We start from the raw sequence: 13730 nt of genomic DNA, 5'->3' as shown, positions 1-13730 counted from the left end.
AGACGTTCTAAGGTAGTTTTTAAAGCCTGTCTGTCTCGCCCTAACAACTTCTTTACAAACTCTTGAAGAGTCAGGCTCTATCTTGGGTTTTCTTTTCCCCTCTTTTTAAGTGGTCTTAATCAACAAAGTTTCTATGATATAACTAATAATCAGTTCGGTCTTTCTCCAAAACTATCCTGTTTTCTACTAGCTGTCTTAGAAAAACCCTCGCGGCTCCTCAAACCCGCCTTAAGTGTTTTTCTCGCTTTTTTAAAGAACGATTTTAGTTCTTGTTATTAATACTACATATTAATTTTAATATTAACTACTTTGTCACAGTTTGGCATTGTTTTACTACCCTGTCGCCTTTGTCCTGCCTGTGCTAGACTGGGAGTTAAGAGTTCACCACCTCAAGGGCAGAACGACCTGCAACCAGGCAACTAAGGCAGGCAGGTGGAGCCCAATCCGGTCAGGCCTGAGGTGATTCTCATTAGCATGCTTCCAGAGAATCAACCGAGAACCCCTTTCCCAGGCCTACAGCTGTGGGGAAAGCAAACCCTCGAGCTCAGAAAATGGCCCAGGGCTTCCTTTGGAAAGGCACCAGGTGGGGGCGTGGCGCGGGCGGGTCCTGATGGCGCTCTGGGGGCGGGGCTCTGGGGCGGGGCCCAGGAGGCGGGGCCCTGTGGGCGGGGCGCGGGGAGGCGTCCTGTAGCTCCTCCCGCGCGCGGCCCCTGGAGTCCCCGAGGCGCGCGGCCAGCCCAGCTCCGACCCGCCTCACACGGTGCAGCCCGGCGCCCTAGCAAGCGCGGGCCCGGCGCCGGGCCCGGGCAGACGGCGGGGGGCGTCTCCGCCGAGACTCTTTCTGTGGCCCCAGAGCGGCGAGGACGAAAGCGAAGCTGAGTGGGGCCGAAATCATGAACCGGAGTTTTCACAAGTCTCAGACCCTACGCTTCTATGACTGTAGCGCAGTGGAAGTCAAGAGCAAGGTAAGTGCCCGAGGCCCACCGTGGCGGACTGAGCTGGTTCCCGTGGCAAATGAATGGGGCACCCAGCGGAGGGAAAGTGGAGCGGTGTGGGAGGCGGCCGGTGTCGACAACTTTGGAGCTTGGGCTCTGCATGCCTCTGTGCATGTCTGTGGGATGTGCTCCGGGGCCCGGCAGTCCTCCCTGCTCCCTATGCGAACACAAAGCCCCGCTGCCGAGGGCCATGGGACAGTCAGTGCAGGCTCTGAACCCGCTCCACGAGAGCTGCTCTTTTGTTCCACGAACTAGAGACGACCCGGGCGCGCCACACGTTGGAGGGGAGGGCTGTGTTTCCGGGGCGATCTTGAAGCTGAGGACTGCTGGGATCCGGGGCGTGAAGGGGTCTTTGGGGGCCAGAACCAGGAGTGGGGGCCTGGCTGCGCCACCTATTTGCTGAAAGGAGCAGACTGGCGGTCGGCTCCTAAATCAGGGCCCTGGCCCAGCCTCCAGTTTGGCGTTGGGTACCAGACCCGGAGACCTAGGCGCCCTCCTACCCCCAAGGCCCAGACCCCTTGATCATACACCTGGCCCAGGTCCAGTCCTCCTCGACCCAGCCCTGAGCACCCTTCCTACCCAGACATCTTTCCCAGACGCTCCCCCAGCTTAGATCCTCCGGGTCTCTAGTGTGCAGGGATCCACAAACTCTCATCTGGGCGAGCGGCCCCCCAGACCAGTCTACAATCCGCTACGGGGCGCGACCCCGGCGCAGACTCAGACCCCCTGGGCGCGCCCAGGCCCCTCCCGCTGCTTGTGCCTAGGCAGAGCGTGCCCGAACTTGCGGGTAGCCTTGTGTCTGGATAATTGGCTGATAGGATCTGGCGCTTCTCCCCTCTGCGGGGGCGGTGGCTTCTTCACTGCAGACGCTTTAGTCTAGGAGGGTCTATGATGTGGATGAAGAAGGAGCTACTCTTGCCTCGGGTCGGGTGGGAGAAGTCCCTCCAGCCTTTTCCTAACTAGAGATAAGTAGCCTTGTTTCTGGGGTGTTCTGGGTGAAGAAGGCAGAGGCGCTTGAATGGTCCAGGTCACCGAAGGTGAGTTCTCCCCAGCGCTTCTTATGGGCCTAAGACCTGGGATCCACTTGCCTGGTCTCTGGGGTAGGATGGGTGGATGATGCCCTCGATAGACTACTGACCAGCTCCAAAGAGTCCTTTGGTGTAAGAGTTTTCAGGGTGTCTGTAGAGTCTTGGTGACGAGGCTGCCCCTCAGTAACAGTGGGTATTGTTGCAGACCCACTGTGGTGAATTGCAGAGCCTCCTCATTAGGGAATCTCTCACTTATAATGAGACCATACTCTCTTTCCAAATAATAATAATACTGTGACCCTTGCCCCACACCCATCCCCTCGGTTGTTCAGGAGTGCAACCAAATCCCCAGGCTCGTGGAGCCGTGAAGCCAGGGCCCTCGGTTACAGTGGGAGATTGAAATAATTGCCCATTTCCTCAGCGCTGTAATGTGGCAGCCCCTTCACTTCTTTAAACTGTTTTTGGATGGTTGTACATCCACAAACAGATGTGAGAGAGAATTACAGAAACCTGAGGTCACCTTCCCATGCCCAACTACCATGTTGACCTCTTGTGTGACTAGAAGGGACCGTAGTAGGGTGTGTGAGCATACAGGCACGCTCACGTGTGTGACCACCAACGCAGTCAAGGCACAGCCATGCGTCACAAAGATGCTTCCTGGCCGAGTATAGCTTGATAAGCACCAGACACTGGGTTCTGGTGCTCAGTACCTTGTGTGTGGCCCATTATCAAACTCACAGCGAGGCCATGGGACAGATCTGGAGGAAGTGCCCTCACCGGGCCTCATCCTGCAGTTCTGGGCTGTGGTCCACGCAGGCTTAGGGGAGAGTGGGCCACCTGCCTCCGTTTCCTGGACTGTGAGCCCAACTGCCTCCTCCAACTCTGCTCAGTGAAGAAATGCCCCTCCGTGTCCCTTAGGTTTCAAGCTCAGATGCTGCTGCCTTGAGTGGAGTAAATGCTAAAGCTGAAGTTTGTTCAAGCTAGGGAGACTTTGGAGGGCCCACACTGACCCACTGCCCCGGCTGTCCTCCACTCCCCACCCCAGCACTTGGCACACTCATTGGCTTGTCCAGAGTGTCCCGTGTGGCTCTTCCTTCCACGCCCCGCCCACCCTCCTCCCTCTTTGTAGTTGATACGTGTCCCTGTGGAGTCCATCTCTTCAGGGAAAGGCTTTCGTCACAGTGCTGGAGGCAGAACCTCCTGTCAGCGAGGGCTTCATGCAACTTGAATGTATAACTACAGTTTTGCTTGGGAAAGCGGTGTCTAGGGAGCTCAGTGCACCCAAGTTTTGCCACCTCTCTGCGTTTGGGGGATTTGAGGCAAATCATTTTGTCTCCCTATCTCAGCCTTTTCATCTGCAGCATGGGTCTATAGCCGAGGCGCTCACTTCCTGAGAAGAAACGATGCAGCGGATGTGAGGGCATGTTGGAAGCATCCAGCACCAGCATTCAGGGTCTCATAGCACTGTAAGATGCCTTGCCTGAAAAGTACCACACATCCTCTCAGAACTGCTATCAGTAATCAGCTGCCACAGCTGGCATCGTCCTGGTCGGCCAGGTCCCTGTGTAGAGGGTGCAGGTTCTTGGCCTGGTGGCTCCACCCATTTCATATGCCCCTACGTGTCCCTCAAATCTTTAGTTCTAGCTCATGGTCTCTTCCTCTCCAGAGCCAAGTACACTTCCGATGATGTCCAGCTCTTCCTATTCCACTTTGACTTTTTGGCTCTCCGACCTGCAGCCAGGAGGGAGAGACTAGAGGTGTGTAGGAAAGGGTGTTTCAGACTAAAGGAAGAAGGGCAGATGCCTAGGCCGCTTTGAAGGATAGCAAGGAAGAGGCCACTGCTCTCGGGGGGGGGGGGGTGCGCTGGGGGCATCTCAAAGGATACAGTTTTCCCTCAGCAAGGCTTCTAGTGAAGCCTCCTTGCCTCTTCCACATCCCCAGCCATATCTTCCGCTTGAAGCACCTGAAAGGAATAACAGGTCCTCCCACCTCAGTAGCATTCCAATGCCAGAATTAACTAAGCTATGGTTCCAGGGCCTTTTCTACACCGTGCGGTGTCAATCCACACCTGCTCTGGCCTGTGCCCCTCAACAAGAGTCTGTGGTTTTCCCCACTGGAGAGCTTTTTCTAGGCTGTTGCCCCTTCTGCAAAGCCGTCCCGAAGGTTCTCACACCAAAGCAGGCTCACTCTGTCTGGCCCCTTTTCTACTCATTTTTAAGGCATCAACCACGAGGCCTGCTCTGTATTATTTGGGACTGAAGGTTTCTTTTTTGTTTGTGACTCCCTAAAAAAAACTTGGGGCCGGAGGATGGGTAAATGTCACTGGTGATTCTGTCTGCAGATGAGCTTCTCTTAACGCTGCCTCTTGGTCTTCTGATGGCATGTGCATATGTGCATATATTACATTATAGTTTCTAGAATAAGAATCACAAAGACCTATTATGTAGTCTACTTCCAATATGGCAGTATGTTACAAATGTTTCTTCATGCCATTAATATTTTAGAGGACTTTTAAAAAAATGACTATATAGTATTACATGTCATGTCAAAATAATACTTAATTTAATCAATATTTTGTTTGAGTTCCTGCCCTTCCTATACTAAATTGTGCTGTGAGCCATACTGAAGTATTTATATAAAGCTTATGTAGAATATACAACATAAGGGAAATGAAAGTTATTGGTTATATTAAGTCAGGACAGACTTCTGTAGTCAAAATTACTTGAGATGAAGATGTGCACATTTTAAAGGCTTTGAATCCATAATTAGTAAGTGCTTAGGCAGGTGAGGTGGCTCTGTGGTGAAGGGACTTGCCAAGCAAGCCTGACCTCCGGAGTTCAATCCTTGGAATCCACATAAAGGTGGAAGGAGAAAGCTGAGTCCACAAAGTTGTTCTCTGACCGCCACACACACACACCATGGCATGCACACCATGGCATGCACTCACACACACATGTCATTCATACCCAAACCTTTTCGAAATGTTCTGTGAAATCCTTCTGCTATTTTATACATGCTATTTGATATCCATCCATTTTCCTCCCCTTTTCCTTTTTTCCACCCTCCTTCAAGTTCTGGGCCCTTTCTCATTCTTCTCTGATTATGTAAGCAGGGCAATATCCTCTTGTTCTACTTTGTATATTTCTGGAGCTGCCGATGAACTGCGCTAGCACGCTCGGTGTCCATCTCTTTTTAGCTTTTTAGCTTTATCCTGTATCCTCTTCCCTCTCTCTTTGTGCTGACTTTTGGGAAGTGTTGACTATGAGAGTCCCAGCAGGGCAGGTGAGACTGACCTTTCAGGTTCTGAGGCGAGTTGGTGTCCTTTCACTAGTAGAGCCTAGCTCAGACATTAACCTGGGCCCCCTGGGAGGGCTTGTGTGTGAGGAGCACCTAGGTGGCTTGGCTGATCATGTGCTGGCTGGCAAAGCTCCGCTGTGGACAGCTGGGCACACAGTGTCTTCTGTCAGCCTGTCTCCTCCGATCCCCAGGATCTTATCTCTGGCTGATCGAGTTGGCTGCCATAGCCCTGCGGGGACCCACCCTTCCACCTGGCATGAGGCAGCGGGTGGGATGGAAGCTGGGCCAGGCCTCCCTGTTGGATGACTGAGGACTTGCCTCCTGTGGGCCAGTTGAGAACTGCCTGGACACGGTTTGACTCACCTGTGTGTCAGCTACACCCTTTTGAGATTCTGGTTTGTTGTATTTGTGCACGTATGTGTTTCAACAGGTTCTGGGACTCAATCTGAGGAGTTGCGTTCAGAAGAGGCACTTGACAGGGACCCAGGTGGCATGTTAGTTTGGGGAGTATGGATGGTGTCACTGCCTCCAGAAGGCTTTCCATTTTTTTCTGAGTATGTGGCCAGAGGCTACTATATCTTGCTAAGTAGTCAAAAGATTGCCTGGAAACTGGGGCATTCCAGAAACTCGGCTGGGTTTTCCTAAATTCAGAGAAGGGAATGGTGTCAGAAATTGCGAGATGGAACCTCTAAAGGCCCCAGACACTCGAGCATCCGTGACGTGTATCAGGATTGACAGAAGGGAGATGCATCCCTGCTTACAAGGGTCTCCTGGTCCTTTAGGGCCAACACAAAGGGAGCGTGAATTGACGGCAGCAGAGCACGCAGTTGGATTTGCCCAGCTGTGCTCATAAGACAAACCCACACACCTACTGGCTCCTCACCTCCCTTTGGGCTTAAATCAGGGACCCAAAGTGGAGGTGCTATACTCCTTAACAGTCCCTCAACTTCTTCCCAGCGCACTTCCAAACCCTGTTGGGAGGCTATACTGGACACACTGGGGATGTAAACATGGAACAGATAAGGTACTGCCCTCTATGTAAAGGCTCTCATTCTAAAGCAGATAACAGTTATTTAACATCCCCAATACATGTGTGAAATATGTGCCAGACCCGGTACCAAATACATTGAAATTGCAAGAAAGGATCCATCCATCCCCTTTATAAGCTATAAAATGGGCTCTCCTATCACTGCAATGATACACAAGGGGACACTGAACCCCTAGGGACATCTTTGCCCTGCCCAGGCTCTAACAGAGCTTCTGAAACCCAGTCAGTGCCACAGCAACTTATGGCTACTAGTAGGGAAGGCTCATGGCTCTTCGTAGGGACTGTCAAGTCATGAAACCGAGACCAGGACACAGACACCACATGCCAGCTTCCCCCTTTAGTACGAGAGACCCTGAGCCCCTGGATACTGGCATGGTGTTATGGTTTCCAATATGGGATGAGAATCCTGGTTCTCCAGGTCTGGAGCTCGTGGGCACAGCTGAGAATGGGTCTTTTGATTTTCAGATTCCTTTTTCCTTGCATTGTGGAAGAAGGTTCTTGGTGCATGTTGTCAAGGGAAACCCTCTGTTCAGTAGCTAGTTATAAAATGCCGGTCCTGCCCTCCACCTATTCATTTGTTTGTGGGGTTTTTGCTCTTTTACGGGCAACTACTGTGTGTCAGGTGTGGAGTCCATGTTGAGGTACAAAGGCAAGGAAGCAGACATGTGTCTGTTGTTTTCAGATGAGGGAATATTTGGATGAAGGGGCATGGTGTGTCTTGTGGTGTGTGTGTGTGTGTGTGTGTGTGTGTGTGTGTGTGTGTGTGTGTGTGTGTCCTTCGTCCTATTATTTGACGTGCCACCAGTCCACAATGTCACATTTATGTGAAGCCGGAGGTCAGCAGCCCAGCTGTCTTATCATCTGCAGGATCAGTCACCATGTCAGCACCCCCCAAATGCCTTTATCTGTTCTTTGCAACTGTGGGGGTTCCCTGTACCAAGGGTGTATTGTTGGGGGATGGTCTAGTGTATTTTGATGTTAATTAATAAAAAGCCATCCCACCTGGGCAGGGCAGATAAGATAGGTGTGGCTAAGGTTCCTGGGCTTGGCTTAGAGAGACAGAGGGGATCCTGAGAAAAAGGACCAAGGAGAGAGAGGAGAAGGAAGGCTGCCATGGATTAGATGGAAGAAAAGCACATGGCTGGCATGGATGGGAGATTCCGCTCAGATGAAGAACATTAGCAAGTATTTGGGATTATGGGTGGGAGGTATCTTGATAGACATTATTAGAAGCAGATGGCAGGGCATTAGGTATATGATACCTGCCCCAGTATAGGAAGTAGTTTAGAGGATTAATGTCTGCCCTGCCCCAAGTTAACTAAGGCTATTTTAAAATATAACAGATGTCTGTGTCTTGATTGACTGCTAGCTGGGCATACTGATAATACAGATAATTTAGAAACAATAATAAACAATAACTAGCCCCCTATTGATAAAATAAAAACAAGTGGTGCTGATAACAAACAATTATTAGGTCATATTGATAATTTTAAAAACAATAGTGTATCTTCTAGAAGATCCACTAGCTGGGCTGTTAGGCTCTGGTCTTTTCCGTGTTTGGAGTTCTTTAGTACCCCCCATCACATTGAGCATTCTAGAAGACCAGTCCGGAAAATCACGACATTTCTCAATCATAATTCAGCATTATAGGACTATGCGATAAAGGCTCACTGACTCCGATGGAAAACAAACAGATTTTCCTTACAGCTCCGACTTCAGCAATGGCTTGTTAGAAACTCTCCACTTTCTGAAGGTGGCAAATGTGTGCTTGACAGCAAGCTTTCTGCCCAAAGCAGCTCTCCTGCACCCGGAAAGATAACTAATGCTAGTGAGACAGGACAAGACGAGAAGAGAAGCTAAACAAAACAAAGAAACTTGAAAAATTAAAAAATCATCTTTGCTATTGCTGATGTTGGCATCTCCAGGTTTCCATTTGGGTAGAACTGGGTCTCCAAGATTCAGCCAGACCCATGTGCCCCCAGCAGATCCACCCACTGCGTCAGGCCCACCCCTCAGAGATAAGAGGGGCCTTGCTTCTCCCTGTGGCTGGTGTGTTGGCAGTGATTTGTGGCTGCCTCCTCCTGACTTCTCCTTAGGCCTTTGGCTCTGAAAGTTAGGTTGGGTCCCACCCCACCCCTACCTCAACGCCCTGTCAGGAGATAGGGTGGAGTATAGTGTTTTACTTGGGTGAGGCGAAAGCTTGCTTTATTTACTTACAAAATCTGAAAGTACCCACTGTGTAACGTCTCACTGTGACTGCAGGACTTCCTGTGTGGACCACCTACATCCAGTTTGTAGCTTGTCTGCTACCCTGACCCATTCTGTGATCTTCCAGCAAACCAAGGCAGTGCCAGGTAGTGTGGCACGGGTTAAGGCTAGGGTCCTCCAGATGTGTAAGACGGCCGTGCTGTGTGTGTGCTGGCGGGTTTTACTTCTCTTCAGGATTTTGTCTGTCTGAAGCGCCACAGTTCTGCTGCTCTGAAGAACTGAACCAGGGCTCATTAGGTATTTGTGGGTTAATCAAAGTCAATCAAGAAAAGTCTCTCTCTCTCTCTCTCTCTCTCTCTCTCTCTCTCTCTCTCTTTCTCTCTCTCTCTCTCTCTCCCTCTCCCTTTCTCTTTCTTCAGAGTTTGGGGTACCCACTGCGCATGTATGAGTGAAGCGGCTGTGTAAAGCCTCGCTGTGGCTGAATGGTTGTTCCTGCGCTTGCATTTCTTGGTTTCCCATTAGTTTACGGCTCCAGGTCATTCAGAGACCCCTGTGGTGGGCTGGGTATTGTGGCTGAGTGTGACTGAGATGACTGAGGATTAGACTGGGCCACACACAGCAGATCATAGGCCACCGCTGAGGTATTTGTTCGTCACGTATGGGGAAGTAGTGTGTTTGGAATGAAGACGCCATAGCAGCCTCATGCTTGCTTTGCCACAGAACCTATAGAGCCAAAATCTTGCACTCCACTTTCACCTCACCACAGGGTGGAGCGTTTTCTCATTTAATCGCACGTGAGGGGGTTGAGACTCCATGTCTTGTGAGTCCACAGAGCATCATGGGATTTCTCTGCTCCTCTTCAGAGTCCTGGCTGTTGAGTAAATACATCTGTTTTTTTCAGTTTGTCATATGGATATGCTTGTCAAAGCTAGGTTTAACATTCCACAATGGCAGACCTCCCTCTTTGCCTCTGCCACTGCCTATGCCTCTCAGACCAAACAAATGAGACAAAGGTACCCAGGCCCCAAACTCTGCCAAGACAGGGTAAGCAAGTCCTCACAAATATGTCTGTCAGATATATTGGGCCAGAAGGCTGAAGATGATGCTCCAACGTTATAGAGAGTTCTGGGTGACTGTTTAGGTAGCAAACTGTCTGTCATCCTCTCATTTCGGAAGCTTCTAACCTGCACTGCCTGTATATTCAGGTAATCAATTTTATTCTTTCTCAAGTCTCTGATGGAGTTGAAGGCCAGATAGTTTAGTTTTACAATGAAGCTTAGTTGTTTAGGGGTTAAGATGTTTTTAGGTCTAGAGAGATGTTTTAAGTTGATAATGATGAGATATGATAGATATTGATTTACACTCAGAATTTTAGATGCACCAAGATAGGAAAGATGTTTCCTTCAAGACTGCCAAGTATAAATAGCCAAAACACTAAGAATGTAACATTTACATAATTCCTGACTGATTCATGGTTCTTCTTGCTGTAGGTAGTTTGTTGTATATATGTATAATAATATAAATGTATATGTAAAAAAATTTAAAAATTAATAAAAAAAGGTACCCAGGCCCAGAAGCCTCCCTTCAGGTACCTTTTTGAGAGGCGCATATGACACTATAGAAAGATGCTCAGAGGTGCTATTATGAAAGAGAACTTTGAGGGCCATGTGTGCTGTCGTTTTCTAGGTGGTCAGCTGTTGTAGAGGAATTTAGCAACGAAAGTTAATATTAGTATCCTGCTCTCTATGCCTCAAGGGCCTAAGCTACTAGCTGCCCCCACCCCCGATAGCCAATGTGGCCTGACTCCCTCAGTGTTCTGAAATAGCAGGGTGTTGCTATGGGGCAAATAAGCCTCTTTGCCTGCAGGGCAGAGGAGGTACACCTGCTCATGACAACCCCCGAGGCCTGTCAGCACCATTGCTGACAGAGATGAGAAAAGAGAGGGGCAGATGCAGTTTCTCCCTGAGGCTGAGCCTGAGAAGTTGATGTTGGACCTCAGAGCCTGTGTGGAGCCACCTTATGTGCCCAGTCTGTGTAACCGCTGTGTATACATGCTCCTTTGTTAGAGATAGGAGTGTTCGCTAGAAAGTGACCCTGTTGAGTCTGAGCAGGCAGTTGCCTGACCTACCGCTGTTTCGTAGGCTTGCGAGCCTGCTGGATGGAGCTGGGCAGGACACAGAGGTGCCTTTCTCAGTCCAGGTGGTAGGCACAGCCGGGCCCAAGATGAGCACCTGTTGCTTAGGTGGATAAATTCTGCTCCAGAAGCACAAGCAAGCCTGTGGGAGAAGCTGTCACACAGACACACCAGCATGTGCAAAGTGTAGTACGGTAGCACCTTCGCACTGGCGTGAGTGAGTCTGGTGGTTTAGCCTTGGGTAACATCTGTGTCAGGCCTCATTCTGGGCACTTGGCACACAGGGTTTTGTTGACGCTCGAAACACCTTCCACAGTACTGTGTTTCCACTGTGGCAATGTGGACCCCGAGGCTCATCAAGGAGGACATGAACTCATGACAAAACCATTAAGCCCTGTGTGTTCAAGTCCAGAATTGGAGTTGCAACATCATCCTGAACCAGCCAGTTCCCTGAGCCATGGCTCTCCTTCCTGGGAAACACACAGCACCTGCCTGCTGAGGTCGGTATCCACCCACCTCCCACCCTGCTGTCTCCCGGACATGTGCTCAGGGCTGGGCTGCTTCCTAAATGGCCTCCTGTATCCTGTGAGATCCCCATCCCTCGGTAGCCTGAGCCTTTGATCCTGCCTGTTAGCACAGCATGGGTGCTTCAGGCCTGTGTGCAGTGTGTCTGGCGGATGCAGGGAGCACAGACCAGGAACACAGGCTCGGAGCATCACCCTTTTCCTTCAGCAGTACTTCAGTGGACTCTGTGCAGAAGTGCTACTGCGAGTACTACTGGGCCCTCTGACCCTGACAGAGTCAGGTCATGTAGCAGAGGCCCATTGAGTCACACAGCTGGGAGGAAAGGCTAGTACCCACCCAAGGCTGCAAGCTCCTGTCTCTTGTGGTATTATTTAAAAACTAACAACAACAACAACAACAAAAAGTTGTTTGGTTTTGAAAAATGGCCCTGAAGAATAGCCACTTTACAGCAACAGAGGAACAGGCCTAATAAGCCAGGGTATTCCTCAGACGTTAGGAGATTCAGTTCAGCTGATGGAGAGCATTGCCCGGCCCATAGCATAAGCATCCCCAGACGGTCTGTCCTGAATGCTGCCAAAGTTCGCAGGTTTGGCTCACGAGGATGGCTGAGTGACAACCCTGTGAGAGCCCCGAGATGCTGTTCAGCTTCTCAGGCCTGCAGAGTGCGAGCTGAGCTGCTCCAGGTGTCTGGCCTCTCCTCCCACACTGTGAGCACAGCACGAGCCTTTTGGGTCCTCACACAGCTCCTGCAAAGAGCAGTTCTTCACGCCTGCTTATCAAGGAGCCTCAGACACAGAGACATGGCAGTATACTGCCCAGGGCTATGAAGCCAGCATGGGGAGCAGGCCTGAGAGCTGATGGACTCTTGAGTGTGGTGCTTTCCAACTCGACTCTATTGTCTGAACCTGTGTCGTGAGTCACTAGGACCAGCCAGCTCCCCCTGTGCAGCTCCCAGCCGCCAAAGGCCTGACTCTTCCACATTTTATAAGCGTAGGCCAGACTGTTTCCTCTATAGCCAGGGTTCTCCCTGTAGATTTACAGTTCAGGAAAGTCCCGAGGAGGTGAAAACAGATGAGCAGCTACATTTATACTCCATCTACCCAGCCACCAAGCAGCCTACCTCCTCGCTGGGACCCTTTCTACCCATTGCTTCAGAGCTCTCTTCTCACCTTGTCTACCTTGTCTCAGACGGTCCCATTGCAATCGTCTCAGTCCTTCCTGTAATTTGGCCTCGGCTTCTTCATTCCTAGGCTTATTACTGAGCGGGTCATTGAATCCCTCTAGGTCAGCGGTCCTCAACCTTCCTAATGCCACGACCCTTTGATACAGTCTCTCACGTGTGGTGATTCCCATTCATAAAGTTATTTTCATTGTTACTTCATAACTGTGATTTTGCCACTGTTGTGGATCGTAATGTCAGTATCTGCTATGCAGGCTAGCTGACATGGGTCGAGACCTCCTGGCTTGCAAAACTGGCCTGGGCAGTGATACCTAACTGAGTAGACTGGCTGTCAGGATTGAAGAGTACACATAGGCTGCCTGGCAGTCACTTTGCCATCTCTGTCATGCTCGTTTGTCTCTGGCCTACAGTCCTGCCTGCGCCGCGTCCCCAATATACAGTACCTGTGTGAGCCTCAGAGATGCATGGCCTTCCAGACAGAGCCCACACCAGTGAGAAGTCACCCTGGGTAGTCTCATGCACCCTGTGGTGCTGGTCCAGGCAGTAAAGCAGGTGTGACGGTTGTGCCATCATCACCCTGGATGGCAGTGGGAGGACAGAGCACAGGAAAAGACCAAGCACCACCCTGCCTGACTCACAGACTTATGGCCTGATTCTAAGTTGTATCCCAGGATGTCATCCAGAGCATCATCTATATTATACTATCTATTATCTCCCATCTGTCTGTCTGTCTGTCTGTCTGTCTGTCTGTCTGTCTGTATGTATCAATATCTATCTACCTATCTATCTATCTATCTATCTATCTATCTATGCCTCTATCTCTATCTGTATGTGTGTGTGCATCTGTCTGTCTGTCTGTCTGTCATCTATCCACCCAGCATCTCACCCCCATTCAAGTTGGCCCAGGTTTTCTATCTCGCTTTACAAATCCTGTTCTGACCATGTCTCTAACAGTCCAAGGCAAATCTCTGCCATAACCTGGGTGGAGGCATCATTGGCCGTGCCTAGCTCCTTCCTCTGCCCTTAGGTGTTGTGAAGATGGGACCCATTTCCATAAATAGTGGGGCCATCAGAGACAGCAGAGGCCCTCAGCTTGTGCTAGTGCCTGCCTTCCTAGTCTATCCTTGCCCTTCAGCACCTTGCACAGGGCAGGGGCCCCTGTGTCTGACCCGAGCTGCCCTTCTACTTGCACCGCAGATGAAATGTGTATTCTCCTATCTCCTTACCTGATGATTTCGTTACTCCACACCCAATTTAAATTAAGGCCTGGGTTCTCAGTCACTCCCCTAGCATTTCTCAGTGTGTAATTACGCGC

The 13730-nt window shown here is 50.4% G+C and overlaps 1 protein-coding gene across 1 annotated transcript in view; it reads left to right on the top strand.

The window, feature by feature from the left end:
* The first annotated feature begins 710 nt into the window (after nucleotides 1-710).
* The window catches only part of PARD6G (par-6 family cell polarity regulator gamma), a 62821-nt gene continuing 49801 nt past the window's right edge, over nucleotides 711-13730 (top strand). Inside the window, exon 1 of the mRNA XM_084779564.1 lies at nucleotides 711-965. Coding sequence (XP_084635690.1) covers nucleotides 894-965 — 72 coding nt within the window. The 5' untranslated portion in view covers nucleotides 711-893. The remainder of the gene's footprint in view (nucleotides 966-13730) is intronic.

Source organism: Acomys minous (assembly GCF_964271855.1).
Source record: "Acomys minous genome assembly, chromosome: 4".
Classification (NCBI taxonomy): domain Eukaryota; kingdom Metazoa; phylum Chordata; class Mammalia; order Rodentia; family Muridae; genus Acomys; species Acomys minous.
This window is presented reverse-complemented; position numbering and strand designations above follow the sequence as displayed.